General features: G+C 52.5%; 3 protein-coding genes across 16 annotated transcripts in view; 2 read left to right on the forward strand and 1 right to left on the reverse strand.

Annotated features, from left to right (window-relative positions):
• Strada (STE20 related adaptor alpha) overlaps positions 1-9,678 on the forward strand; it is a 31,249-nt gene extending 21,571 nt beyond the window's left edge. For 8 of the 9 annotated variants that reach the window (XM_028865175.2, XM_028865178.2, XM_028865179.1 and 5 more), the window contains 7 exons: positions 611-719; positions 802-925; positions 3,642-3,813; positions 4,321-4,425; positions 8,004-8,230; positions 8,517-8,559; positions 8,827-9,678. In XM_028865175.2, the coding sequence (XP_028721008.1) occupies positions 611-719; positions 802-925; positions 3,642-3,813; positions 4,321-4,425; positions 8,004-8,230; positions 8,517-8,559; positions 8,827-8,979 (933 nt within the window). In that variant the 3' untranslated portion in view covers positions 8,980-9,678. Of the gene's footprint in view, positions 1-610; positions 720-801; positions 926-3,641; positions 3,814-4,320; positions 4,426-8,003; positions 8,231-8,516; positions 8,635-8,826 lie in introns of all 9 variants that reach the window. The other variant, XM_037201602.1, reaches the window with a different exon arrangement.
• A 2,399-nt stretch (positions 9,679-12,077) lies between these two features.
• Positions 12,078-14,593, forward strand: Limd2 (LIM domain containing 2). Of its 2 annotated transcripts, none has more exons than XM_028865174.2 (5): positions 12,078-12,165; positions 13,181-13,275; positions 13,419-13,463; positions 13,548-13,687; positions 13,789-14,587. In XM_028865174.2, exons 2-5 carry the CDS (start codon positions 13,234-13,236, stop codon positions 13,946-13,948), a joined length of 387 nt encoding a protein of 128 aa, XP_028721007.1. In that variant the 5' UTR covers positions 12,078-12,165; positions 13,181-13,233; the 3' UTR covers positions 13,949-14,587. The 2 variants fall into 2 exon arrangements, with proteins under 2 accessions (XP_028721007.1, XP_028721006.1); XM_028865173.2 differs by lacking the exon at positions 12,078-12,165 and adding an exon at positions 12,430-12,556 and having other exon boundaries at positions 13,789-14,593.
• A 1,546-nt stretch (positions 14,594-16,139) lies between these two features.
• Map3k3 (mitogen-activated protein kinase kinase kinase 3) overlaps positions 16,140-27,380 on the reverse strand; it is an 80,339-nt gene continuing 69,098 nt past the window's right edge. For 3 of the 5 annotated variants that reach the window (XM_028865170.2, XM_037201282.1, XM_028865172.2), the window contains 9 exons: positions 26,570-26,643; positions 24,146-24,213; positions 23,856-23,948; positions 23,060-23,251; positions 22,293-22,441; positions 21,564-21,695; positions 20,962-21,091; positions 20,306-20,483; positions 16,140-18,726 (listed from right to left, as the gene is read on the reverse strand). In XM_028865170.2, coding sequence (XP_028721003.1) covers positions 18,498-18,726; positions 20,306-20,483; positions 20,962-21,091; positions 21,564-21,695; positions 22,293-22,441; positions 23,060-23,251; positions 23,856-23,948; positions 24,146-24,213; positions 26,570-26,643 — 1,245 coding nt within the window. In that variant the 3' untranslated portion in view covers positions 16,140-18,497. The remainder of the gene's footprint in view (positions 18,727-20,305; positions 20,484-20,961; positions 21,092-21,563; positions 21,696-22,292; positions 22,442-23,059; positions 23,252-23,855; positions 23,949-24,145; positions 24,214-26,569; positions 26,644-27,380) is intronic. The other 2 variants (XM_028865171.2, XM_037201283.1) reach the window with 1 other exon arrangement.

Here is a 27,380-nt window from a genome sequence, read left to right on the forward strand (position 1 = left end):
ACTGAGGCGGGTCGTGTGTTAGGACGTCATGAGGCATCAGTGGAGAATCTTACAGATTTGATAATGCCCATCAGGCTGGCAGGGGTCCCCGGGCAAGGTGATAGGAAATGTCTCCTTGTGCTCCACAGTTACCATTTGTCTATTAGTTCGGTCAACTCATACTTCGATGTGTAGTGGGAAAATATTTTTTGTTTTTAGATAGCATCTTGCTGTCACCCAGCCTGGCCTCAAATTCACAGTCCTCCTACCTCAGCGCCTGAGCTGGGATTGTGCTCTTGACTTGAAAGGAGTGTGTGCTTGGCCTTTGGGATGGAGCTAAGCGAGCCACTTCTGAGTCTTCAGCACTGTGTCGTTTTTGTCTTCAGAGGCGGTTGACTCACTGTGCCACAACAGTGACCCTGCGTGGTGAAGGGTTGCTTTTGGAGGCTCTTGGGTATTGGTGGCTGGCAGGGCCACCCGAGGCCTGAGTAGACAAATCGGGTGGCTTTCCTCCACTGGAAGGACTCTGAGGAGAGCATCCAGAAGGCACGAGGTCTCCACACTTTGACACCGCCCTCCTCATGTTGGATACCATTCGTGATCCTGACCTCAGCTCTGCCATTGTTTTCAGGGGGAGCTTCATGTCTCTAAACTCTTCAGCCATCCCAATATAGTGCCATATCGAGCCACCTTCATCTCAGACAACGAGCTGTGGGTCGTCACATCATTCATGGCGTATGGTGAGTGGGAAGGTCCCGAGATCACTCGACGGTCCCTTCTGTGCTGCTTTCTTTCTCCTGTTACCCTTGGCATCCTTTTCAGGTTCTGCAAAGGATCTCATTGGCACACACTTCATGGATGGCATGAATGAGCTGGCGATCGCATACATTCTGCAGGGGGTTCTCAAGGCCTTGGACTACATCCACCACATGGGCTATGTGCACAGGTGCGTTCCAAGCCACTTTTCCCGTACTAGTGAAGCTGGAGTCCCGAATCAAGGATCTGGACTCTGAGCTTGCCACTCAGGGTACAGTCATTAGCCTGTCCTGGCTGAAGTCACTTGATCTTTTGTGTGAGAGGAACATGTACTGTGGACCACTGGCCCCTGACCCCTGCCTTACTCCTGTGGGCCTCAGAGCAGGCCCATGGCCAGGCAAAGACAGATTGCTTAGTGGTTGGTGTCAGGAAAACCAGCTCCGAGTGGGGAAGAGAAGGGAACTGGAGCCCTCCTTCCACTTCATGATTCCAGGGGTCAAGCTGAGGTTGTGAGGCTTGGCAGCAAGTGCCTTTACCCCCTGAGCCGTCTCACAAGCCCCAAACTGCAGACCTATGTAGAAGGCAGTGTGAGGGAATAGCTTTGGAACCTAGATACACAAGGACTAGGCATTTAAAAGCAAAAAGCAAAAAAATGATGCATTTGATTACATCAGCTTTAAAGGTTTCTGTCTCATAAATGACACTGTGAACAAAGTAATATGTACCAGAGTGACAGATGTTAGCTTTGTCTAAACATACATGAGCGACAAGAAGATCATACAGAACAAGTGGAAGCCAGCAGAGTGGCAGGATGGGCGTTAGAGCAGAGCGGACCCAGCAGTCACAGGGACACACACTCAGCCCTAGCAATCATAAAACCGCAAATGAAGACATGTCACATTGTGTGAGTGACTGGCTAGGTTAGGAAGCTGGAACCCAGTGCAGCCAGTCAGTCAGCGGCATGGACGCGGGCTCAGCACCCGCTCTGGCTGTGTGCCATCAGTGGACCTGCGTGCTGACTTCTGCTGCATGCCAACGTTTGCTACATTTGCACGCACTGAGTAGAAGCATCTTGAGTGTCTCTCCCTGGAGAATGGGAAATGGTAGGTCCCTGGGCTAGAGTGGCCAATCAGAAGTGAGAATTCGAGGTGTATAGCCCGCAACAAGGATGAGTCTTTGAAGTCAGCACTGAGTGAAAGAAGTGAATTGCTTCACAGAAAGCGATTAGGTAGATTTAAAGCACACACATGCACTTCCCAAGAATGTCCAAGAACACAAAGTAAAAGTGTTAGTAGAAGCCAGGCTGCAGCATGCATGGCAGATCTCTGTAAGTTCCGGGACAGCTATGGCTACATGCAGAGACCTTGTCTCAGAAGCAAACAAATAAAAATCATTAGTCTACCTGTTATGGTGGTGCATACATGTAAGAGAGGCAGATGTCAGCATTAAGAGTCTGGGGCCAGCCGGGCAGTGGTGGCGCATGCTTTTAATCTCAGCACTCGGGAGGCTGAGGCAGGCGGGTTCTCTGAGTTTGAGGCCAGCCTGGTCTACAGAGCAAGATCCAGGACAGGCATCAAAGCTATACAGAGAAACCCTGTCTTAAAAAAAAAAAGAAGAAAAGAAAAATAACTCTGGGGCCAGCCTAGATTACATAGTGAATTCCAGGCTGCCTGGGACCATCCGCTGGAACACGGTCGACATGCCAGGAACCACACTATTAAATAAAACGGACTCTCCCTCCCCCAGAAGCCATCGGCCTGGAGTTAGAGGCGGAGGCTTGTGAGCCCCTCTCTCCCCCATGCTGGAGTGCGGACTGGCTTGGTCTTCTTGGGGTCCTACTCAGGTAGCCAGTTTCGTGATTCATGAATGCGGTGGTTGGGTCGTGTCCAGAAGACACTGGTCAGGTCTTCCTACCTCCAGCCCTTACAGTCTTCCTCTCCCTTTTCTTTGCAATGGCCCTTGCGCCTTGATGGGAGAGAGTGATACAGATGTCCTGCTTGAGACTGACCACTCCGTAGACACTTAGTAACTGCACTTTGACAAGTTGTGAGTTCCTGCAGTAGTCATCATCCATGGCACGAAGAAACTCCTCTGATGAGGGTTGAGAGCTGCACTAATCTGTGGGTATAAAGATACAGATCTAGAGGGCACTTTGACAGTAGGGACATAGTAAGTTTTAAAATACAATGTCAACATGGGGGATAGAGGTGGCTTAGCAGTTCAGAGCACACACCGCTCTTGCAGAGGGCCAGCACCCACACTGGGTTGTTGACAGTTGTTTGTAATTCTAGCTCCGAGAGAGATCTGACCGCTTGGGCTCCTGTAGGCACAAGCACAAACCCACCCCACACCCATAACTAAAATGAAACATCTTTAAGCTGGAGAGACAGTTCAGTGGTTAAGAAAGTTGACTTCTTTTGCAGAAATCTTGAGTTTGGTTTCCCAGCATCTACATTGGGTAGCTTGCTACTGCCTGTAACTCTAACTCCAGGGGGCTGGCACTCTCTTCTAACCTTCTTGGGCACAGTACTCGTGCACATACCCCCAGACATGTGCACATAAACCTTTTTTTTTTTAAATCAAATGACTGGGTGTGGTGGCGCACACCTTTAATCCCAGCACTCTGGAGGCAGAGGCAGGTCAATCTCTATGGGTTCAAGGCCAGCCTGGTCTACAGAGTGGGTTTCAGGATAGTCAGGGTTACACTGTCTCAAAACCCTGCACAAAAAAAATCTAATGGTACATGAATGGGGCCATGTTATTTTCTTGTTTTCAGGTATGTTTGAAAAGTTCATTTATATATGTATGAGATGCTCTTATATGCATGTGATATACACATGGGAGGGAGTTGACTGCAGATTTGTAGCATTGGGGCATGCCATGACGCTGTCTTCATCTCCCCACAGGAGTGTCAAGGCCAGCCACATCCTGATTTCCACAGATGGGAAGGTCTACCTGTCTGGTCTACGAAGCAACCTCAGCATGATCAGCCATGGGCAGCGGCAGCGTGCAGTCCACGATTTTCCAAAATATAGCGTCAAGGTTCTGCCGTGGCTCAGCCCAGAAGTCCTCCAGCAGGTCTGTGTCCTTGGGCCTCAGGAGCCCTTCCTCCCACCACTCGTAATTTCACAAGGAAGCATGAGAATTTGCTGCCATGGGGCTTCTCCCTGTTCCTGGTGGAGTAAGAGGTTCTGGAGGGAAGAGTCCTTGTTAGCCCAGGGTGCCTTAGCACTGCTCATCACTAGCTGTGGGTTTGTGGGGTCCCCAACCTGACACTAGTGTCTGCCTCAGGGCCACATCCCACCCTGTGGATAGAGAACATTCTGGAAATACTTGGTGCTCTAGATCCCTGTGCCAAGCAGGTGCACACACACCCCCACCCCCCGTGAGCCTGCTCATTTCATAGCAGCAGCCAACATCTGCTCTCCTCACAGAGCAGGCACCCACAGTGAAGGTGAGGAGCGTGCTCAGCATCTGGTCTGACTGGGCCGGGCATTCATTACCTCCCCAGTTTTTGTACCTTCAAGTTAAAGAAAGGCCAGGGCTGCAAGTGGAGTCATCGGTGGCTTTTTTCTTCTGCCTTAGAATCTTCAGGGTTATGATGCCAAGTCTGATATCTACAGTGTGGGGATCACAGCGTGTGAACTAGCCAATGGCCATGTCCCCTTCAAGGATATGCCTGCCACTCAGGTGAGCCTGCAGTCCAGTGTTCCCTTTCTTCCCACCTGCCTGCCTTCCACAAATGTCTGCTGCTTCCTGCATGCTGGGACACTGACTATGGTTACTGACACCATAGACAATCGGTCTTTTTTCTTCGAGAACTTTCCCACCCGCTCAGTGGAGGGGTGCTTGAGCAATTCTTTGTTCCCTTCTCTGGTGACAAATGTTGTGGTCACAGAGCCCAACCCATGGGGTGGAACAAGTAGGAGAGTGCAGAGAGAGGCCACGCAACACACGATCCGGCACGGCTGTGCACACTGTGAGCAGCACTGACTGTTTGGTTAGGCGGTCTTCAGTTTATTTTGTGGAATAACCTCTTCTGTAGTTCAGGCTCATATCAAACAGAGCAGTCCTCCTGCCTCAGCCCCCAGGTTTTGCGATTATAGGCATGTACCACCATGCCTAGCTGAGCTGCCCTATCCTTAAAAACTCATCAGATACATCCTGTCTTCCTTCCTTGATAAGCACAACTAGATCAGTATCCAATTTCAAATTCTCAGGCACCTCTGAGTTTTGTGCCACTGTATTCTGGCACACGCTCTTAGATCCTGCATTCTGTAATTCAGCTTCTACTCAGACCCCTGCACATGCCTGCCTTTTGGCTACTACTTAGGCCAGTCTTGGACAGACAGACCCAGAGAAGAACTTGTGCAGGCCCTGACACACCCAAGAAGTGGAGTTGGGATTGTCTGGGCAAGTGTTACCTGAATCTCAGGTGCCTGCAGCAAGTTCTAGAACCTGGAAGAGGCAAGAAACTCTGAGCAGGCCTCCTCCCTTAGGCTCACAGACTGCTCACCTTGAGGTCACAGGTTGAAGATAGAGAATGGCTGAGTAAGCTACCTCGAGCAGAGACCAGAGGAACTTCTAGGGGGCAATAATACTTTGTCTAAGACTTAAAAAAAAAAAGATTTTATTTGTGTGTACACACATATGCACACACGTTACATGTGTGCAGTTGCCTAAGGAGTTCAGAAGAGGGCGTCGGAGCTCCTGAAACTGGAGTCAGACAGTTGAAAACCACCCAACATGGGTGCTAGGAACCAAACTCAAGTTCTCTGTAAGAGCAGCAAGCTTCCTTAACCACTGAGCCATCTGTCCAGCCCCTGGCCTAGCCTTAAAAACTAATAGCATTTGATCATATGAAGAGTGGGAACAAAAGCCTACTCTGACTGGAAGTATAGGTCAGTGGTGGATGTACCAGCTGTTTCTTTTGGGCCACCAACCAGCTCCCAAATTATGACACAGAGACATCTTATTAGTTATGAATGCTTGGCTTTATCATAGCTCTTATTTTAATCTGTTTCTGTTTATCTGCATTGGCCTCAAGGCTTTTTACCTTCCTGTGTGGCTGGTTGGGGCGTCCCCTTCACTTTCTCCTTCCTTCTCTCCATCTGCTCCTCCTTTGCATAGATTTCTCCTCCTGCTTATTCGCTCTGCCTGCCAGCCTCTCCCATTTTCTCTGCCTAGCTATTGACTGTTCAGCTCTTTATTAGACCAATCAGGTGCCTTAGGCAGGGTGAAACAGCAGCACATCTTTACATAATTAAAAATGCAGCATAAAAGCCGGGCGGTGGTGGCGCATGCCTTTAATCCCAGCACTCGGGAGGCAGAGGCAGGCGAATCTCTGTGAGTTCGAGGCCAGCCTGGGCTACCAAGTGAGTTCCAGGAAAGGCACAAAGCTACACAGAGAAACCCTGTCTCGAAAAACCAAAAAAAAAAAAAAAAAAAAAAAAAAAAAAAAAAAAAAGCAGCATAAACAAATGCAACACACCTTCACACAGTTAAAGTAATACTCAGCAACATAACAAATGTAACACATCTTTACAGAGTTAAAATAATATTCTACAACAGTCGAGTGCTTGCCTAGGATATGCAGAGTCCTGAGTTCAGTCTCCAGCAACATACAGACGTGGGGCATGACAAAGAATTGTAAATGGCTGGGGTCCCGGGGGCTGCTGGGTGATGAAGCTGGAGAAGGAAGCAAGAGCATCCTGTGTATGATCCCTGGGGCCTTTGGTTCATGTCCCAAAGAATGGGGAAGTGCTGAATATAGAAGCATAGGGGTGATAACAGCAGATTAGCTGTCCATCTGTCCATCTGAAAGGTGACTCAAATCTGTCCATTCTAGTTCCTAGCTTAAGTAAACTCTGATAGAATAATTAGGGTGGAGCCTAGGTATAAGAAATGTGTAAGAAAAATAATTGAGTAACAGGAGATGCTCAGGAAGGAGGAAGATGATTAGTTAGTGTGGACCTTGTTAGTTTGAGCTAATTAGTGTAAACCTAGTTGGTGTGAACCACTAACCTAGTTCAGAAGCAGCCTTGTCCAAGAAAACTTGCTGCCATAATGAAAGTGTCTGCCCCTCCACTGTCCACAATAAAGGATCCACTAGTCACTTGTTATGTTGATCACTTAAAATGTAGCTGCTGAGATGGAGGGATTGACTTTTAAGGCTAACTTAAATAGTCAACTGGTTAGAGGCTCCCACATTAGCACAATCCCAGAGACATCTCCAAATTCTGTTTGGATTGCTCAGGAGGTTCCTGAGGTCACTTACAAAGACAGCTGTCTTCAAGGTGTGGCTAGTTTTGCATATGTCAAATTTGAAAGCTTTGAAACAGGCTCCCAAGTCGGGTCTGCCCCTGGCGCAGCGTGCCCATCCACCCGGGGTGCTGTGCTTCAGATGCCACAGTGGGGGCTCCACTGGACCCCTCTGGGCTTCACAGAATGATGGCCTTCCACCTCTAGCCTAGAGAGAGGACTCTGGAGTTAGAGGAGCAACGCCTCGGAAAGGGAGAGAGGAGGCCGGGCTCCCATTCTGCCCTCACTGCCAGCAGTGGCCAGTGTTCCTTTGCAAAAGCCCGATGTCCATGATGTCTTAGGGTTTTCACTGCTGTGGTGAAACACCATGACCACAAGTAAGTTCGGGAGGAGAGGGTGACTTTGCTTACACTCCCAGGAAACAGCTCATCACTGAGGGAGAGCAGGGCAGGAACCAGGAAGCAGGAGCTGAAGCAGAGGCAAGGAGGGGTGCTGCTTACTGGCTTTCTCCTCATGGCCTGCTCAACCTGCTTTCTACAGAACCCAGGACCACTTGCCAAAGGGTGGTACCGAGGCCCTGACCCTCCCCCATCAGACACTAATTAAGAAAATGCCCACTGGTCAGTGGTGGCGCACGCCTTTAATCCCAGCACCTAGGAGGCAGAGGCAGGTGGATCTCTGTGAGTTCCAGGACAGCCTGGGCTACAGAGTGAGTTTCAGGATAGCCAGAGCTACACAGAAAAACCCTGTCTCAAAAAACAAACAAAAAAATAGGGAGAAAACACCCTACAGACTTGCCTACATCCCGTTCACATGGATGTGTTTCTCATGGGGCTCTCTTCTCTTAGGTGACTCTAGTTAGTGTCAAGTTGACATCACCCTAGCCAGCTCCCGACCTTCATCTTCTTTCCCAGAGGTCCCATTTGTTCAAGGGAGTGACGGTATTTGTGAGGAGACTTGGCTGTCCGGGGCCCTGTACCCCAGACCTGGTTTTCTGTCTTCTCCAGATGCTACTAGAGAAACTGAACGGCACGGTGCCCTGCCTGTTGGACACCAGCACCATCCCTGCTGAGGAGCTGACCATGAGTCCCTCACGGTCCATTGTCAACCCTTCCCTGAATGACAGCCTCCGGCCTTCCAATGGCGACTCGCCCTCCCACCCCTACCACCGGACCTTCTCCCCCCACTTCCACCACTTTGTGGAACAGTGCCTTCAGCGCAGCCCCGACGCAAGGTACCCACCCTGCCGGCCATCAGCGGGGCGTCCGGGGCCAGAGGGAGCTTGGGAGCTCCAGCCAGCAGGGAGGCTGGCTCTTAAGGAGAGACCTGATTCCAGAGGAGTGTGTGGCCCCACAGCAAGAAGATTCAGCTTTCTGTCAAGAAGCTAGCCTGGGCGGCTCTGGCTGTTAGCTGTTGGGAGAGCTGAGGGAAGAACTGGAGGGTCTCGGAGGAGAGGATGAATGTCAGGGTTTGGACAGCTGAGCCCAGGGGTCACGTGGGTCTCTTCCCTTTCTCTCCAGGCCAAACGCCAGCACCCTCCTGAACCACTCCTTCTTCAAGCAGGTATGGAAGCACTCCGGGTTCCAAATCTGCTGCTGCTCACTGTGGTTCTAGCTACCCTGGCCCCTTAGCTTGGGGGTAGGTGTTCTTCCTCTGCCTGTTTGAACTAGAGGGATGACCCTGTTTCTGAAGCCCTAAGAGGCACTCTCCTGCCTTGCCTTTCCTTTCTGGATCCTGGGCTCCACAGGGCAGGAACCACGGCCTGGTAGACTGAAGGTCTGTGGTGTCCTGAGTTGTAGGGTCCACCGTCCAATTGTCTCTCTCCCTCAGATCAAGCGACGTGCCTCAGAGGCGTTGCCCGAGTTGCTTCGCCCTGTCACGCCCATCACCAACTTTGAGGGCAGCCAGTCTCAGGACCACAGTGGGATCTTCGGCCTGGTGACAACCCTGGAAGAGCTGGAGGTGGATGACTGGGACTTCTGACCAGTTAGCCTGCGTCCTCCAGCTGAGGGGTGCGAGCCCCGAGGGTCAGCACCTACCTCGGTGCAGACTGGGGAGAAAGGACATGATGCCGGCAGAGCTGGCTGCCGGCTGCTTGAAAGGACATTCTGCAAGAGACTTCACTGTTTTTGTGGCTTTTGAGACACAGGGAGTCCCAGTCACCAGGGACTTGGAGAGGCCGGAAAGCTGACATCCTGTTCTGTGAGCCAGGGGACCTCCTTAGAAGGAAGAGACACTGCTTTGGCCCCAAGGCTGAAGTCCAAACCCAGAGCTTAACTCAGACCCAGGGACCCTTCACTTCCTCCCCCTGCACTTGCTCTCCTAGCAGCCGATCCCACTCAGTTTCTCTGCTCCCACATGCTGGGGAACACATCTGCAGCAGTCTGCCCATGGCCTACCCTAGACACCTCCCCAGTTTCTGTCTCGAAGCACCAGGTCAGTTATGGCCGGGCTGGGCCATCCTCATCCCCACCTAGCTCTTGGACCCTGACACCTGAAACCTTAGCGCATCTGTTACTCCTTTCCCAAGAATCCACCCAATGCCTCCTGCCAGCTGCTGCCTTGGCGCCTCCTCCAAGGGCCATAATGCTTTGCCTCATCTGAGGGCTTGAGGAAGCCCTTATGTGTGTTAGTTTCATTGTCAGAACAAATTAAACATTTCAGAGTATGTTGGGAATGACACCAATGTTCCCGTGTGTGCAGAGGCTGTGGCCAGCTTGGAAGGATGACCAGACAAATCAGGTGCAAGCCCTTGCTCTCCCAGGGTGGCTGAGTGGGTGTGGGGGCCTGGCAGTGATTTCTTTCATAAAAAACCCACAGTCTCACTGGGCAGTGGTGGCGCACGCCTTTAATCTCAGCACTCAGGAGGCAGAGGCAGGCAGATCTCTGTGAGTTCGAGGCTAGCCTTGGCTACAAAGTGAGTTCCAGGACAGGCACCAAAACTACACAGAGAAACCCTGTCTCAAAACCCCCACCCCCAAAAAACCCTTATGGTCTCTTAATTCCCTAGAATTTCAGGAGTATTATATTAAATTTTGCCTTGGCAAAGTTATCTGGAAAGGGCACCAGGGCTGGCATGTAGCCAAGTCCACCTCTGGGGCACCAGGGCTCTGAGCAGCCAAGGGGGGGTAGGGCTTTGTCACGGCTCCTGATGGTTGGTACTAATACCAGCAAGCATGTAACTTTAGAGCCCTTTGTGCTGGCAGCCAGCGACTAAAAGCAAGAGGACCTTGGTCTGTGCATGCCCTACCCAGCTTTTCCATCTGGCTAGTCCCCTGGGGGGAGGCCCTCCTCTGGCCGAGGCACTGCAAACCCAGGGTTTTGTTTTCTTTCATTTCTTGTTTTTCAAAACAGGGTTTCTCTGAGTAGCCCAGGCTGTCCTGGAACTAGCTTTGTAGACCAGGTTGGCCTCAAAGTCACAGAGATCTGCTTGCTCTGTCCCCCAAGTGCTAGGATTAAAGGCATGTGCCACCACTGCCTGGCATAAATACCAGTTTAAGGAAGTCCTCCGTCCCCTTTCTGAGGCTTCTCAGGCCATCGAATGCCCCCACTTAACATTTTCTTAGACATTTTCACCGCTGAGGCCGGGAATGTGGCGTAGCTGGCAGAGTGCTTGCCTGGGGTGCAGCATGGAGTCAGCCGTGTTTGCTCAGCTCCTCAGCTCTGGGTACCTGGGAGTAGTTGGTGCCGCTCTATAAAGTCGGCACTCAGAGGACGGGTGTGGAACGGCATCCTCAGCGGCATAGCCGGAGACCTACAGAGCATTTGAAGAACCGAGTTTCTCACTGTGGAGGTGGGCTAGGGGACCTGAAAAGGCGTGTGAGAAAGGCCCGTGTGACACCTATTTCCAGTGCTTCTCCTACCCCTGCCCAACTTGGTTCTTTCCTTAGACAATTTAAAATCCCCCCCCCTTTTATGTGTGTGCTTGTGTGCACCAGGCTATGACTTGTAGCCCAGAGTGGCCTCAAACTCAGAGTACTGGCACGAGCCCACAGCTAGCCCTTTTCTCTCCTTCCGGACCGCCTTCCCCGTCAGTCAGCTCATCTCCAAACTGCTGACTGGTAGCTCCCTGCAGCTCGGCCCACAGATGGTCCCAGCAGGGCAGGCTGCCAGTCAGTGCCCGGGCACAGCCTCTCGGTGGCCCTGAGGGGACAGACACCTTTCTTGCATCAAACAGCTCCCTTGGCGACTCTGATGACAGGTGTGGACAATTTCCCCAGGAAGGGTCCCCCCTAGTTGTGGAGGAGCACCCATCAGGAAGTCAGTAGCCGAGCCTCATGGCAGGCAAAACATCGTCTCAAGCGGAACCAGAGACTGAGGAAAGCGAAGCGCAGCGTGGGTGCCTTAGCAGTCAGGGAGACAGTGGGGGGCCGGGGGGGCCGGTGGTGCAGCCTGCTGCCTCCCCGTTCCCTGCCAGGCGGGAGGCGTTGAGCTGTTCTGTTCCCTGACACGCGTGGGCCCGCGCTACAGCCACCAGTTCTATTCCTGTCCCTGGTGTGGGAACATGTGCTTGGGGAACAGGCTCTAGGCCGGCTTCGGGCGAAGCCTCCAGCAGAGGCCGGTGGCCCAGAAGCCGCTGCCTGGCGCAGGGCTGTCCGCCCACGGGTGGCCGAGTGGCCCGCGGCACCTCAGACCTGAGCGGTGGCGCGGCAGGCGCAGCTCTTGATGTACTTTGTTCTCTCAACAAGTCCAAGAGCCTCTCCGCTCCCTTCGGTGGACTGAGCTGTGCCTGACCTGGGCCGTGGCAAAGGCCAGGGGTCACCAATCCACAAAACCCGGCCACAGGAGGGAGTGGGTGCTTTCGGGGACCCCGCAGCTGCAGGAGTCGTGGGGCGGCGGACCTGTCACACCCCTCACGTGGCGGCATCGGCGCACCGCGGGCCACCTTGGCCCAGCATCGGGGCATGGAGGGCCCACGAGCTGCCTCCATCGTCCTCTCTGCAGCCCCGTGGCTGCCCGGGGACCCTGCCTCCCGAGTCCCCACACTGGGACAGCTCAGGCCACCGGGTCCCCAGAGCGCCAGGAGGGGGCGGGGCTAACGGGCCTCGGCCTTCACAATGGCCAACGGGTAAACCGAGGCAAGCAGCGAAAGGCCGGGACCCGTTCCTGAAGGTCCGCGCGGGGAGTGCCTCGTGGGGCGCCCGTAGGCCGGACTCATCCCCGCCCGAGGTATGCCATCCGCTCCCCGCCGCTGCCGTCCGTTCCCCACGAGCGGCCGGGGAGGTCGGTTCCGGGGGCGGGCGAGCGCGGGCTGCGAGCGCGGGCGGGGGGCAGACAAAGGCGGGGGGGGGGGGGATGGCGAGCGAGCGAGCGAGCGGGGAGGGAGAGACAAAGCACAGAGGGGGGTCGGCGGCGGCTTCTCCCGGAGGCGGCCCCGGGCGCGCGGAGCCAATGGGCGGGCGCGGGGCGGGGGCCGGCGGGGGCGGCGCCGCGGCGGTGAGGCGGCGGCCGCCGCTCGCCCGGGGACCACTGGCGGCGGTGGCAGCTCGCGCCCGCGCCTCTCGCACCCGAGGCGGTCCCCCAGCGAGCGACCCCCGCCCCGCGGCGCAGGCCGGGCCCGGTGAGACCCACGGCGGCCGGGGGGGGAAGGGGGCGCGGAGCGCGGCGGGGCGGGCGGCGCCTGGCGGTTCGCGCGGAGAGCGCTCGCCGGGACCCCCGGGCTCGCGTCGGTCCCGCTGGGCCGGCCCGGGGTGGGGTGGGATCGGGTCTGGGGGGTCCCGAGGAGCAGGCGCGGGGGGCGGCGCGGTCCGGCCGGCGGGGCGGGAGGCCGGGCGGAGCGCAGCGCTGTCCAGGGGCTGGACGTGAGCCCGGGGCGGGGAGCGGGGGGTCAGGCGGTGCTCGGGCCGGACCCCTGCCGACCTCCCCTCACCCCAGGCGGGGGTCTCCGCCGGTGGGAAGCAGGCGCGGGCACCGCGGAGCCCCCTGTCCCCGGCCGCTCTCGCTAACTTTGTTCTCTCCCCACATATGTTTCCACTCAGGGACCCCGTACCCCTCGGGGAGCTGCATGAGGGGCGGGCAGGCTGAGGAGGGGGGGATGAGGGGCGGAAGTGGCGAGACCCAGAGCAACAGGAAATGACTTAGGGAAAGTCCCAACCGCAGCCCCTCAACCCCCTGCCTGAAAACACCCCGGCCTGCAGGCTGGGGGAGGGCTCTTGGGGCCCCACTGACTGACTTCCCCTTGCAGAACCCTCCTGGCGCCGCGTCTCCACCCAGGCCGCCAAGCACCCCCGAAGAGCCATGTTCCAGGCTGCCGGAGCCGCCCAGGCCACCCCCTCTCATGTAGGTGACCAGCCAGGTGGGAGGGGTAAAGGGGACAGGAGCAGCCTGTTTGCTTGGCACCCTCCGCCACCTCTGGAGTGCCCCTGGGCTCTGGGCTGGGCCACCGGAGAGCTGACCCCGCTCTGACTGCCCCTCTCCCCCAGGAAGCCAAAGGCAGCAGTGGCAGCAGCAGCGTGCAGCGCTCCAAGGTAGGGCCCCAGGGTGGGTGTGGGCGGAGGAGAGGGCCGGTGCCCGGCGGGCTCCCTGCTGAGGGTGCCCTCCTCCCACTCCAGTCCTTCAGCTTGCGGGCTCAGGTGAAGGAGACCTGTGCAGCCTGCCAGAAGACGGTGTACCCTATGGAGCGGCTGGTGGCAGACAAGCTCATTTTCCACAACTCGTGCTTCTGCTGCAAACACTGCCACACCAAACTCAGGTGCGCCCCTGCCCTGCCTTGCCCTGCCCTGCCCATTCCACTCGCCCACCCTACCCTGCCTTCCAGCCCTGGACTGAGCCAGCTGTTCTCTGCTTCCGCAGCTTGGGCAGTTATGCCGCACTGCACGGTGAATTTTACTGCAAACCTCACTTTCAGCAGCTGTTTAAGAGCAAAGGCAACTACGATGAGGGCTTTGGCCGCAAACAGCACAAGGAGCTCTGGGCCCACAAGGAGGTGGACTCGGGCACCAAGACAGCCTGAGGCCCTCTGACACCCGTTCCCTCCGCACACGGCTGGCCGGTGGGAAGGAGGTTGATCTGGGCTTGTCGGGGAGGCGGGGTGGGAAGGGATGAGGCTCCCTCAGACAGGTTCCAGGCATAGGGCTCTGCTCCAGGATTCCTTCCTTTCCCCCTAGGAGGTAGAGGTCTGGGAAGCAGAATTGCTTTTTCACCACACTGCTTCTTCGGACCATCTCGTCTCGCCCCCCGGCTCCCTGGGAGGCCCACAAGCCCAGCTTCCCTATTTAGGTGCCTTTTCTCCAGCAAGGAGTCAGCATGCCCTCCTCAGGGTCCCAAGCTCCCACACTGCCACCTGGGCCTTGTGCACCCCCGTGTCTCCCCATCTACCTCTGCCCTTAGCCTGGTTCTGAGCCACAGAGACTGGAAGAGGGAGAGTGCCATCTGCCGGGCCTCACACATGCCACCTCACCGGTGGGGGAGGGGGGCTGGGAAAGAGGCAAGGCAGCCCACAGCCTTGGGGTCTGGGGGCCCTTGTGCCCCAAAGCTCACGTTCTTGCTGGAGCCTCAGCTGACAGGGTCGGCAGTAGCTCGCTCCCTGCTCTCCACCGCTGTGATGTTCTGACTGTTGTGATCAACCCTGTTTTAAACATGTTTAAACAGATCTTGACTCTCTATTATGTGGCCTGGTGGGGGGCTTCGTGGCAGGTAGGCTACAAACTTGTCACAGGGATGGGAAAGGGAGACAGCCCATAATACTCCTGGGCTTGATATAGGCTGGGTGACGGTTGTCCAAGAAGTATCAACTTGAAAAACAGGACTCTGCCAACTCCGGGTGTCAAGCTGTCAAAACCTGGAATCCCAAGCCAGGCAGTGGTGGCGCACGCCTTTGATCCCAGCACTCGGGAGGCAGAGGCAGGCGGATCTCTGTGAGTTTGAGGCCAGCCTGGTCTACAGGTGAGATCAAGAACAGGCACCAAAACTACACAGAGAAACCCTGTCTCGAAAAACAAAAACGAACAAAAAACCCTGGAATCCCAATGTATCCTTGGAGTTGTTGAAGAGAAGCCAGGCTCCACCAAAAAGTTTTCGTTTTTTTTTTTTTTAGACAGCATCTCACTTTAGTGTGTAGCCCTGACTGGCCTAGAACTCAGACATCTGCCTGCCTGCCTGCCTCAGAAACGCTAGGATTAAAGGCCTGCACAACCCCCCACAGCCTCACTGCAGTTCTTCAGAGGTTAACTTACTACACTTGAGTTGAGTGGGGTGCAAAGCAGAACCTTTCCGATTTGGCCAAGACCGTCTTTGACTGCCTTTCTGCTAGCTGGTCCCAGTTGTCCAGTTTCCTCCTAGCCCTTTGCCCTAGAAATCTGCAAGGAATGATGGGAATCCACAGATGAGCGAGTGCTGCTAAGCTTGAGCTCTGCCACCCTTTTCTCCTCATGTCTGTCATCTTCCCGGAGCCTCTTCTGGGAAGTGAGAGGTCACAACTGCCGTGTCAGGTCATTCGGGGACACACTGCTCTTCTGAGAGCCATGCCCACTCAAGATGACAGCTCACAGCAGAGAAACTCCCTCGGCGGAAGTCTCATTTGTCCTGCCCCAGGCCCTACTGTCCTGACTTCTGCAGACTGCCAGGGAATCAACCGCTGTGGATTGTTCCTGCAGGTGGGCACTTGGATCTGTGGGGACAAGGATGGTCTCTCACTGCAATTAAGAACGGGCAGTGGTGGCGCACACCTGTTGTTCCAGCACTGGGGCGGCAGAGGCAGCAGGATCTCTGAGTTCAAGGCCAGCCTGGGCTACACAGTGGAACCGTTTACAAAGCAAAACAAACAGTGGCAGATTGGGCATCGTGGCGCACGCCTTTAACACCAGCACTCAGAAGGCAGAGGCAGGGGGATATCTGTGAGCCTGAGACCAGCCTGGTCTATACCGACTTCTAGGGCAGCCAGAGCACATAGTGAGACTGTGTATCAAAAAACAAAAACAAAGGCATGTATTCGGACCAGACAGACCAACAGTGCTGCCTCTGTGGAGCACTGGGGTAAGAGGGAAGGAGAGGAAAGAGGCACCACCCGGGCTAGCAAGGGCGCTTGGCCACGTCAGCTATTTCCAGTTCTATTTAAGGGTCTAGACTCGGCGTGAGGCATCCCACCCCCACCCCAGCCATCCCAGTCAGTTTCCACCGACCACCAAAGCATGGTAACAGGACCCTTCGGATATAAATGATCCCTTTTATTGTAAGTAATGCACTGGCCTGGCTTTGCGCTGCAAGCCCTCGTCAAGGTAGAGTCAACTAACTATGGCTGCAGGTTCTTCTGCACAATCCACAATTGAGACAGACGAGCTGGGTGAGCAGGAGGGACAGAGGGTGGCAGCATGCAGCTGACCCAGGCCTGGTCCTTCCATGTGGGGCTGGCCAAAGCGGATGAACCCCTGGAATGATGAACAAGTGGTGGTACAGCACTTCGCACAGCAGGCCGAGGGCTGCTAGGAGACCATCCTTCAGAACCTCTAGGCCATCCTAGAGCCCCACGACTTCTCACTTGGATTTATTAATAAGAAAAAAAATAAATTAATAGCTTGGTCCTGAGGATGCTGAGCTAGCATGTCCACAGTTTTTGGCACAAAAAAAGGGGTCTTTTTTCTTTGGAGTGCAGGATTTGTTGGCTTACTTTTAAGTTCATTTTAGAAACATTCCCTCTGAGGTAAGATACCCCCTGGGGGGAGGGCTCTGTGAGAGCCTGAACCTGGGACAAGCAGAGTCGTCTCCTCTGACATCTTTTCCGCCCACCAAGCTCTGTTTCCTCTTGAGGTTTGGATGGGGATAGGCTAAGGGGTGCTACAGCCATCAGGATAGGGTCATGGAGAGGCCGAGCTGCCTTCTGGCAGCTTTGGTCTAGAAGAGGGGCCAGTCCCCACCCTGGGCAAAGGCTGAGGTGGAAGCAGGACTTTACTCACTGGCTTCAGAGCAGTTAGAGGGTGCCTGACAGACCCCCGAGGGAAAGGAAATAAAACAGAGGGGCCCAGGCCCAATTGGCACCGTGCAACACACATATCTGCAAAACCAGCTGCTTTCAATTTCTGTTCTCTCTTCAGGAGTCCATCACCGGTAACAGTCTAGAATTGATATATATATAAAAACCATCAAATATGGATCTGAGATATAAATTAACAAGTACAAGGCCTCACATTACATGATGTGAAAAGGCTAAAAACAGCGATAGAAACTACATTCATAAAAGTGCATCGTCAACATACAACGAAGGCTTTGGCTTGTTCTGTGCCCATGGGGAAGTGGGCATGGCTGGCAGAGCTGCCTGGCGCTTATCCCCAGCTCCCTAGAGATGCCCATCCCTGGGCACTGGCTTTTTTTTTTTTTCCTTTAATGACAACTCCCAAGAGATGGGAGTTGGGAGGGAGGAGCTGTAGCAATAGGCACACTTGGAGGGGGAGGAAGGGGCTGGAAGAAAGGACCAGCGCCCAGGCTGAGGTAAATATGGCCATCTCTAAGCGGCTTGGAGTCTCCCCAACCCCTGTTGGCATCCTCCCTGGTGGGAGGAACAAGGAATGAGGCTGAGAACACAACTGGACAAGGCAGGCTAAGGAACAGAGCTGGTTTTGGACATGGTTGGTGGTGGCACAAGGACTTTCCTGTCTATCCATGGGGGCTCAGGCCTGACATGCAGACAGCCTGAGACAGCCCCTGGACTTTCCTGGACTGCCATGGGCGAGCCGGGTGCCCTGACTTGTGTCGTCCACCTTCTCTGCTCCGGTGAAGGAACAGATGCCAGGCCAGAGACCATCCCATCAGCTCTTCCCAGTCCAGCCCAAGGCCCAAGCCCACATGGGTCTCCAGAGCTCAGAGAGCCACGTCTCCAGTTTAGAAACTGGGAACAGCGTAAGAGTGACTCCACTTGTAAAACAGACCATTGCATTGACAAGACTGGGGCTCCCCATTACTGGAGGCAGCTCCATTTCTCAGCCTCCTCCTTCCCAGAATAAGGCAGCATAACATTTGCTTCGTTCATCTTTGGTAAAAGACGGGACTGGCAGGACACACCTGGAGCCTCTAAGTCAGAGCAGCCCACACCTCTGCCTTCTGATGGCTGGGGATGCCGGGCTTTACCTCAGGCTTGAGTGGGCTCATGCAGCCGAGACACTAGTGGTCTCCAAACATTGGGAGGAGAATCCAAGTAACACTCTGAATGAAATAACACTATTCACACCCTTGAGTACGCCCTGTGCCCCAGCCCTCCTGGCTTCAGCGCTGGCCGCAGTGGCAGGACACCAAGGCCACGGCTGTCTTGCACACTCTTCCCAGCCCCTTTCCTTCCGCATTGTGCTTAGGATGCTGGAGCTCTTGGGTCTCACAGGCTGGGTTCCCAGTCTTGATGCCACAGCTATCCCACCCAGGCTTTGAGTCCCAGTGACAGGCACAGACAAACAATGGCTGGACCCAGCTCCGCTGTCCTTAGCCTTGCCTGGAAGCAGCAGCAACTTCACTGAGCCCGACAGCAGCCCCTTGCCTGCTCAGCAGGTGGCAGCTGGCAGCAGCATGGCCTTGAGAGCTCAGTACACGAGCTGTGCAAAGTGGTGTGTGAGCAGTTCCTCAGCTGAGGGTCTCTGACGAGCCTCCACAAAAATGCGCCTCAGGAAGTCCCTGCCATGTTCTGAGATGTGAGAAGGCAGCTGAGGATTGGTAGGCTGGGTGGCAATCTTGAAAATGGCAGCCATAGCTTCATACTCTGCCCAAGGTGGTTTCTCTGTCAACATCTCCACTACAGTACAGCCCAGGCTCCTAGAAGAGAGAACCTTGTCACCTGTCAGCCAGCCTACCAGCTGTGAGGAAAGGAGGTATCTTTCTCAGGGCACAATGAAGGACAAACAGACCAAGCTAAGGGTACTTACTGAGACTGGAAAAGAGAACCGACAGACTCCAAGAGAACTAGATTAGTTTCCTGTTAGTGTTGCTAGTTCCTACTTCCTTGCTTTTCCAGCTTCTGGGGGACGTCTACATTTCTTCCTGTCTATGTCTTTCTCATGTGCAACACTGAATTCAAGGCCTTGTGTGTATTTAGCATATTCAATATTACTAAGTGCCGCGGTGGTGGCGCACACCTTTAATCCCAGCACCCAGGAGGCAGAGGCAGGCAGATCTTTGTTGATTTCGAGGCCAGTCTGGTTTATGAAGTGAGTTCCAGGACAGCCAGGGATACACAGAGAAACCCTGTCTCACCCCCCCCCACACACACACACACACTTACTTATTAAGCAATAGCTACCCCAAGCTCACTTGCGTCTCTTAGCTTCTGGTCCCTCACTCCTTGACTGTCCTTTGCCACATTTCCCACTACTCACTCTGACCTGCTTTTCTAAGGATCTCATCATTACCCCAGGCCCACCCAGATAACTCAGGATAATGTCTCACAGTTACAGAAGCCCTGCTACCATATAGGTTACGTTTATAGGTTTGGGCAGTTAGGATTTAGACATTTTTGGAGGACAACCCATGGTAGCTTTCCAAGAAGAGAAGTTCTTGTAACTCTTGGGTCCTTTCTGAGGATAGACATAAAAGATAAGTAAATCAAATGCAAACTGTTTGGGTACAAGAAGAGATGAGTGTACTCTGATTTAGAGACTTGCTGTGTGTGTGTTACATGCATCTGAGTGTGTCTGTGTGTGTGTGCAGAAGCCAGAGCAGGACAAGTGTCTCTTCCCCTACTGCTTTGAGACACGGTCTCTCAGTGAAATGGAAGCTTGCTTTTTTAGTGAGACTGCTGGCCACAGAGCTCTCAGGATCCACCTGTGTCTGCCTACCAATGCTGGAGTTACAGGCATGAGGAACCATGCCTAGCTTCTCCTGTGAGAGCTAGGACTTGAACTCAGGTCCTCACACTAGTACAACAAGTGTTCTTAACCATCATCCCATCCTCCGTAGCCCCAGAACCTGCTTTTTTTTTTTTTTTTTTTAGAAATGGTTTCATTATGTTCCTGGTTGGCTTGGAACTCACTCTGTAGACCAGACTGGTCTTGAACCCCCAGATATCCACCTACCTCTGCCTCCCCAGTGCTGGGATTAAAAGTGCTACCACATCCAGCCCAAACCCTGCTTCTTAAAGAAGTTCAGCGAATATGAGAGATTTTGACCCCATGGCCTAAGTCCTTAGCAATAACCCTTTGTTGTTTGGGATCAAAATTCATTCCACTTACACCCGCCCCGCCCCCATACCCTGAACCTAAGCCTTGGGTGCAAGAAGCCAGCAAGAATAGGTCCTCAGTCCCTCTTTCTCATACTGTCAAGTCCAAAGTTCCTATCTGATTCAGAGAATCTTCAGCTCAGGCGGGGAGATAGGTTCCCGGGACACCCCAGTGCTCACCACACGTCTGCCTTCCTTCCGTAGCCCTCGCCGCTGATGACTTCAGGGCTCATCCAGTAGGGGGTGCCAGTGACCGAGCGCATGCCTGTCCCTGACATGCAGATGGTCTGTAGGCGTTTGCTGGCCCCAAAATCCCCAAGCTTCACATTCCCAGCTGAGTCTCGGAGGATATTGGCTCCTAAGGCACGAAAGGGCAGAGGCTACAACTTTGGACCCTCTTATATTTTTCTTTTATCTCCCTTCCAGGTGACGAAGGCCAGTGGGAAGGCTAGGGCCACCAGTGACTTAGGTATAAGCTTGCACAGAGGCCTCACAGTATAAAAGGGATCACCCCCATAGTCAACGTTTGCATTTTAGGGTATTTTCCCCACACTACTCAACCAATTTTTACACCTATCGCCAATTAAGGAAGCAACTGGGGTCTTATTTTTCAGAAAGCTCAGAGCAGTTAAGTTAGTGATTGGTAGCCTTGAACCTAGGCCTCACTATGGAGGCCTGACTGGCCTGGAACTCACTATGTTGATCAGGCTGGCTCTAACTCACAGCGATCTGCTTGCCTTTGCCTCCCTTCCAAGCACTAGGATTAAAGGCGTGCACCACTGTGTCTGGCTGAACCTAGGTCTTGATGGCTCTGCCACAGCTTTACCTCTACTCACCCTTGATGTCCCGATGCACAATCATGTTGCTATGCAGGTATGACATGCCCTCCAGGATCTGCCGGGTATACTTGCGGGTCACACTCTCTGTCAGAGCTCCATAGGCCTTCAACTGGTCTTTTACAGAGCCCTAATAGACCGCAAGGAGTGAAGAGAGTCTCTCAGGCTAGCTTATGAGAAGAGACAAGGTTATTTTCAGTCCCAGTACTGTAGCACAGTGGTGACTCATCTGAGTCTCATTTGCATGCACGGGCCACTTTTGCAGGGGCTGTCACACAGCTCAGGAAAACCCCGAGACAGTCCTTATCTCAAGCAAGCAGTCAAGAGTAGGCTGAGGAGACCCTCTGTTCCAGGCAGAGGCCGTGCTTACTGAACCAGCCCCCTTGGACCCTCAAGTTAGATAGAACCTGGGACGTTTCTCATCTCACAACCTCTCTGTAGCCCAAAGCAGGGCCCTCTTGACATCAAACGCTGCCATCACTGCACATGGTCTCCCAGAACCTCGTCGGGCCAGGCCCAGGTCAAGGGTGACCCACACCCACAGCTACTAGCCCTAGGTCAAGGCCTCTGGTGTGAGTCCCGCATGCACCCAAGGCACATACCCCGGGCATGTACTCCATGAAGATGGTGAGGATCTTCTCAGCACGGTCCCGCAGGCAGCCGTAGTACTGCACAATGCGTTCATGCTGCAAGTTCTTCAGCAACTGGATCTCACACTCGAGAGCGCTCACCTCCTAGAGAGGGACCACTGGCCGGTCACCTGGCTACTCAGGGCCCAGTTCAGCCCACCTGGGGCAGCTTTTCTTGCCCTAGACTATGACTCCTAGGAGTCTTCTTTGGGAACTTCAGCTGGAGAACGGCAAACTGGCCCTTGGCCACAATGCTGGGTGGCCCTTGGGATGCAGCATTCCTTACCCAGAGGGAGGCGAACATGAAGGAGGGGCTACAGAACCTGCTTAAAGTAACTATTTGTCTATTCAAATGAGGTATAGACTATGTGACCCCTACTTCCAAAGGAACAAACGGTGAGCGCCATAGCTTCCTCCTGGGCCAAGGCTCTGTCTGGGGAATGGGTCCAAAGACTGCCCTTTGGGAAATTGGTCATATCTCAGTTTAGGTTGCTAGGACTTTAGCATGGATGCACTTCTTTTCCTAGGGGATCCACACGCTTTGGGACGTTAGCCCTTCACCCCTTGGCTAGGGCTAAGATGGACAGCAAAAAAGCTTGGGAGGAAGTTATGGGAAGTAACTTGTATCACCTTAGGCAAGTACTCAATAGGTGTTTTGACTAGAGGGAGGGGCTGGAGGTTTGTGGGGGGGGAAGGCCATACCTTGCTTGTCTCAGGACTATCTGGGTCAAACTGGACCTGCTTAGAAGCAAGTTCACGTCCTGTGTCCACATCATAGCACAAATAGACCCTGCCAAAGGCACCTTGACCCAGGAGCTTCCCCCGACGCCAATTGACGGGAGCACTAGGAGCTGTAGAGAACAGCACGAGAGAGCATTAGATCATGAACTTTCTGTACGTGGAGCCTCCTGTCCTACCGGCAACCACAGAACCAGCACCACCCACCCCTTCCTTGTCTTGCAGCCCCACGGCCTTGGTCAACAGGACCTCAAGGACAGTTCTGGGAAGCAGGGCACTGGTAAAATGGCTTTCTGTGTTGATCAAATAACTTCATTTTCAAAGCTCCTAAACATTCTTTTCATCTCTTCTTTGTTTTTGAGACAGGGCCTTGGTGTGTAACACATGCTGGCCTTGAACTACTATGAAACTCAGGCTGGCCTCAAGCATTCGACCATCCTGCCTCAGCTTCCTGAGTGCTGAGATTCCAGGTATACACCAGCATGCCTAGCTGCTCCTAAAGAAGTGACTGTGGCAAGGACTGAGAGTGTACCCTTTAGCTTAAACACGGGAAAACTGAAGACCAGGAAGAAGAAATGGCTTCTCCATTCTGGGGTGTGGTGCCTCCTCTAAAACTCTCTAAGTGGGGAGGATGCACCAGAGCAGCCTGTCACTGAGACACTGGCTGTGCTCTTGTCCCTGCAGCTTGTCTCAGCACCCAGAGCACTCTCCTACTCAGGGACACTTCTCACATTTGGTTGGCACGCTCCTTTCCTGCACAGAGAGGGCGTTCTCGCTGTCTGCACTCCGCAGGCGCCCACGGGGGTCCAGGTACTGCACAGCTACACCCATGTTCTCGCCATTTGTGCTCAGGGAGCGACTCGAGGGCACCAGAGTAAATAGGTTGCCTTGATGCCGCCGTATTCGGGGAAACGTTCTTCTGCCTAAAAAAGTGCAGGAATAAGGACAGAGCAAGTCAGATCCCTGTCCACAAACCCAGATGTGCAAAGGAGACAGCAGTGGCAACCAGCTCAAGTGCATCCCACCTCACTCATGCCAGAAAGGCTCCCAGCTCCCAAAGAATCAAGACAAAAGCATTGATTAGGAAGTTGTCTGGTTAAAGAAGCCTTGAACACAGGGAAGGCATAAGACTGATCCTCAGGCCCAACAAAAAGGCAAACCACAGCTCGTGTGTTCTGTTTAGCATCCTACTCCTGATCCTTCTGCCACAGCTTTAGTTCATCTGCTGCTGTGGCAGCAAATGGCATTAGAGAGGTGGCACCTGGAATATATGTGTACTCAAAGGACAGCATTCCAGTGGCAGCAACTTCATCTACCAACACCACCCCACATATCTGGTTAGTTCCCTATCTCTTTGCTCTCAAGCCTTGGGCACAGTGCCTCAGGAATAAGGGAAAATGCAGAGGCGGGAGAACCTGGTTTCCTTTCCACCAACCCCTAAACCCTCCTTTTGTGATTTTTGTTTCCAGGCAAAAGTTTGGTGGTCTTTCACTAGCCAACCAGCAGGGGGCAGTGCAGAGCACTTACCATCGTTGTAGTCTTTGTGGTGTACAGACACATGGTAGCGCCTGGGATAGGTTCCACCTTTGACTCCTTTATCATAGAGCTGCGTCTCCCGATCTGAGGAAGACAGACTAGACTGTGAGTGAGTCAATATGGATGAGTCACTGAACTCCTAGGCTCCTGAGACTTTAGAGTAGCAGGTTCCAGGAAAATTACCATACAGTTTTGGCTTCCCAATTTAGAGGCATCTGTGGTCCCAACGAGACACTCTTCCCCAACTCTTGCAGTACCTACCTAGACTCTGTGGAACTTACCCGAACATTCCTTTCTGTTGTCTGGGAAGCTCCTAGCTCGGGACATTTGTGATTTCCTGAAGGATGGGCTGGAAAAAATGAAAGACTACAAAATAAACTTCGGTGCACATCTGGAATGGCCCAGAGAGCAGAAGGAAGAGTATCCAAGTGCCCAGAGAGGGAGAGGTGGAGGGAGGCTGCGCTGCCTGGAGCCTGGTCTCTGGTGCTCACCACCCCACTGCACTAGCCTGAGGCCAAACAGGAGCAATAACTACCTATTCTATGGATTCCACGATGGAAAGTTCATCCCCTTTCCATTCTGGGCCTTTTTCCTAATCTCCAATCTCTATACCAGGTGAAGAGATGCAAAAACCAAGCCAAACAACAACAAACCAACTTGGCCTAGGCAATAATAATAATAATAATAATAATAATAATAATAATAATAATAATAATAAAAAAAACTGTAAAGAATGCTTTCTTTTCTTTTTATTTGTTTATTTATTTTTTTGTTTTTGTTTTGTTTTTTCGAGACAGGGTTTCTCTGTTTAGCCTTGGCTGTCCTGGAACTCACTCTGTAGATCAGGCTGGCTTCGAACTCAGAGATCCACCTGCCTCTGCTGAATGCTGAGATTAAAGGTGTGTGCCACCACTGCCTGACAAAAATGCTTTCTTATTTTACAGAGTGAGCTTTTCCTCATTTAATCCTCATACCTCTGTAAGGTAGGACACATAATAAAAGTATTAGCAGGTACCAGTTACTGAGCAGCTGCTGTGTTATTACTAGTCTTTAGTGATCACCTGCAGGTTAAAAATAAGACTCCTTTTTTTTTTGTGCCCAAGGACACAGATGGGAAACAGAGTCAACCTCAAGACCCGGTATGCTACTCCAGTCTGTTCTGTTACCAGCCCACCCCCCACCCCCATTTAGACTACCATCTCATTTTAGAGATGGGCAAACCAAGAAACGAAGAGGGAAGTAGCTACCTTTTCAACATCCAGTTAAATCTGAATGGACCTTTGACATGCAAGTACCTTGTGTGTGCACACGAATGTATTATGTGGATATATGTGTGCATGTGAAGGCCAGAGGTTGAAATTTGCTATCTTTCCTAATTGTTCTCCCTCTTATTTTTAGAGGCAGAGGTTCTCACTGAACCTTGAACTTTCAGATTCAGCTAGACTGGCTGGCTAGTGAGCCTCGGTTATCCTCCTGTCTCTACCTTCCCAGCACTGAGATTACAGATGTGCAGTGCTGTACCCAGCTGTCTCACGTGCTTGTACAGCAAGCACTTTCTAACCAAGCCATCTCCCTAGTCCTCCCAAGCATCTTTTGAGGGGGTCACAGATCAGAAACTCTCAAGACAGTTTTGGAGAGCTGCCCCCTGCTTTTAAACAACTAGACTACCATCCTCCCTTGACCCCACAAAGCTTCAGATAGTCCAAAACTTCAGTCAGTCTCTGTTCTAGCTGAGACCTTGGCCAGTTGTAGCATCTCCTGCCATATTTACTGATACCTTTTTGTTCCAATTGGAGAGCAAGTCCCAAAGAAACCTACATACTAATAACTATGTAAGTATTCTGTCATGTCTAGAAGAAGATGGTGATTAGTCACAAGATCAGTACCCTCATTAATTGATCACAGAAGGAAGGAAGGAAGGGAGGAGGGAGGGAGGAAGGAAGGAAGTTAGTTATTCCTGTTTCCTAGCCCCAGACTATTCCTCAACCCCCAATAAAAGGAGTTCTTAGACATAAAGAGGCGAAGGCCTCCTCCAAACACCCTCACAAGCCAGGTTATGGCACACAGGAAACTGAGGCAGGAAGACTGAGTTCCAGACCAGGTATCTAGTGAGAACTTGTCTCAACAAAACAAAGCAAAATAACACAACACGCCCTCAACACCACTAGGTAAAGCACACAGTTGTTTGGTATATAAAAAATAGCACTGACTTCTAAGAGTGTAAGAACAAATATTCTACATCAAGAGATAAGGGTTAAGTTAGGCAATCTGGATATTCTGTTTTCTAATTATTCTAAGCTAGCTTCTTATTTAATCAGAAACATTTAGAGAAAGAAAAGAAAGACAGAACAGACAGACAAACCTATGGGTGAAATTTTCTTCTAAATTTCAATAAGAAATTGCTTCTCAATCCAAATCACAGTAATGATGTGGGGAAAGGTAGGCAGACTATAGCATGTGTAAAGTCAAAAGACAGAGCACGGGGACACCACAGCAGACAGTTCTTCTAAGCTGTTATTAAGTTTACTTTATTGTGCACCCAAACATTCTCAGAGTGTCTGAGAAGTTGAGGGCCTCTCAAAAAGCACACTGTTTTAATCCTGGGCCTATGGCTGTATCAGAGACATAGACTAGTCAATTCTACTCCCAAAACCATTCCAAAAATGCGTACTTATTAGGCCCCCAAACCACCCACACCTCCATACCTGTCTGCTGACCTGTCCAAGGATTGGCAGCTTCCTGATAAAGAATTTTCAGCACTGCTCAAGGGATCCAGCATCTGTAAGGCAAGCCACACACTCAAACTACAGTTTCCACTCAAATCCCAGACAGCTGACCCAGGCAGAGCTGGCAAGTGGTCCTTTTTGTCAAAATATGGACGTGTCTTTGTTTCCCCATGTAGTGGAAGAAGGGTGTAAGGTACCATTCTCTCCCATAGTTTGAAAGGCAAGCTTCTAGGATGAAGGAAAATGTTTGGCTGGCATCCCTAGGAACTCTGCCAATACAGCAAAGCAGAGACACTGCTTTTCTTGTTGGCATTTTCTTGGCCCATCAACATTACTGCCTGGCACTTGAAATGGTATTGCCCTGCAGAAGTTTCCAGTGGAGTCTGGGTGGGAACTTAATGTTTCTGTTTATACTCTGTAATTCATAATTTACAAAGACAGGCATTACCTCATTTCACAGAGGAACACTGCAAACCAAGAAAGGTTAGGAGACATATTTCTAAACTCATAAAACTATGAGTAAACAGCTGGTGCTTAAAAAACAAATTCCCAGTTCCTGGCTCTGAAGCAGAGGTAAGAGATATCCATGTAAATTAAAATATTTTTCTAGCTTAGAGTCAAATGCATTAACAAAAAACCTTCATAATAGGTGTTTTTTCCTAACCTAAAGGCTTCATTGTTTTCTCCTGACAGAGGAGTGGTAAGGATGGGAGCACAGCCTTCAAACTCAATGCAGTCATCTCTCTATGCACAGGGGTGGCTCCAGGATTCCTGCTGACACCAGAGTCCA

Source organism: Peromyscus leucopus, chromosome 8b (assembly GCF_004664715.2).
Source record: "Peromyscus leucopus breed LL Stock chromosome 8b, UCI_PerLeu_2.1, whole genome shotgun sequence".
Taxonomy (NCBI): domain Eukaryota; kingdom Metazoa; phylum Chordata; class Mammalia; order Rodentia; family Cricetidae; genus Peromyscus; species Peromyscus leucopus.

Excerpts from the sequence above, each read along its gene's own strand:
- Limd2 (XM_028865174.2), top strand. The coding sequence starts at position 13,234 with ATGTTCCAGGCTGCCGGAGCCGCCCAGGCCACCCCCTCTCAT. Across the intron at positions 13,276-13,418 it reads CCCAGGCCACCCCCTCTCAT|GAAGCCAAAGGCAGCAGTGG; the intron begins GTAGGTGACCAG and ends CCTCTCCCCCAG. Across the intron at positions 13,464-13,547 it reads GCAGCGTGCAGCGCTCCAAG|TCCTTCAGCTTGCGGGCTCA; the intron begins GTAGGGCCCCAG and ends CTCCCACTCCAG.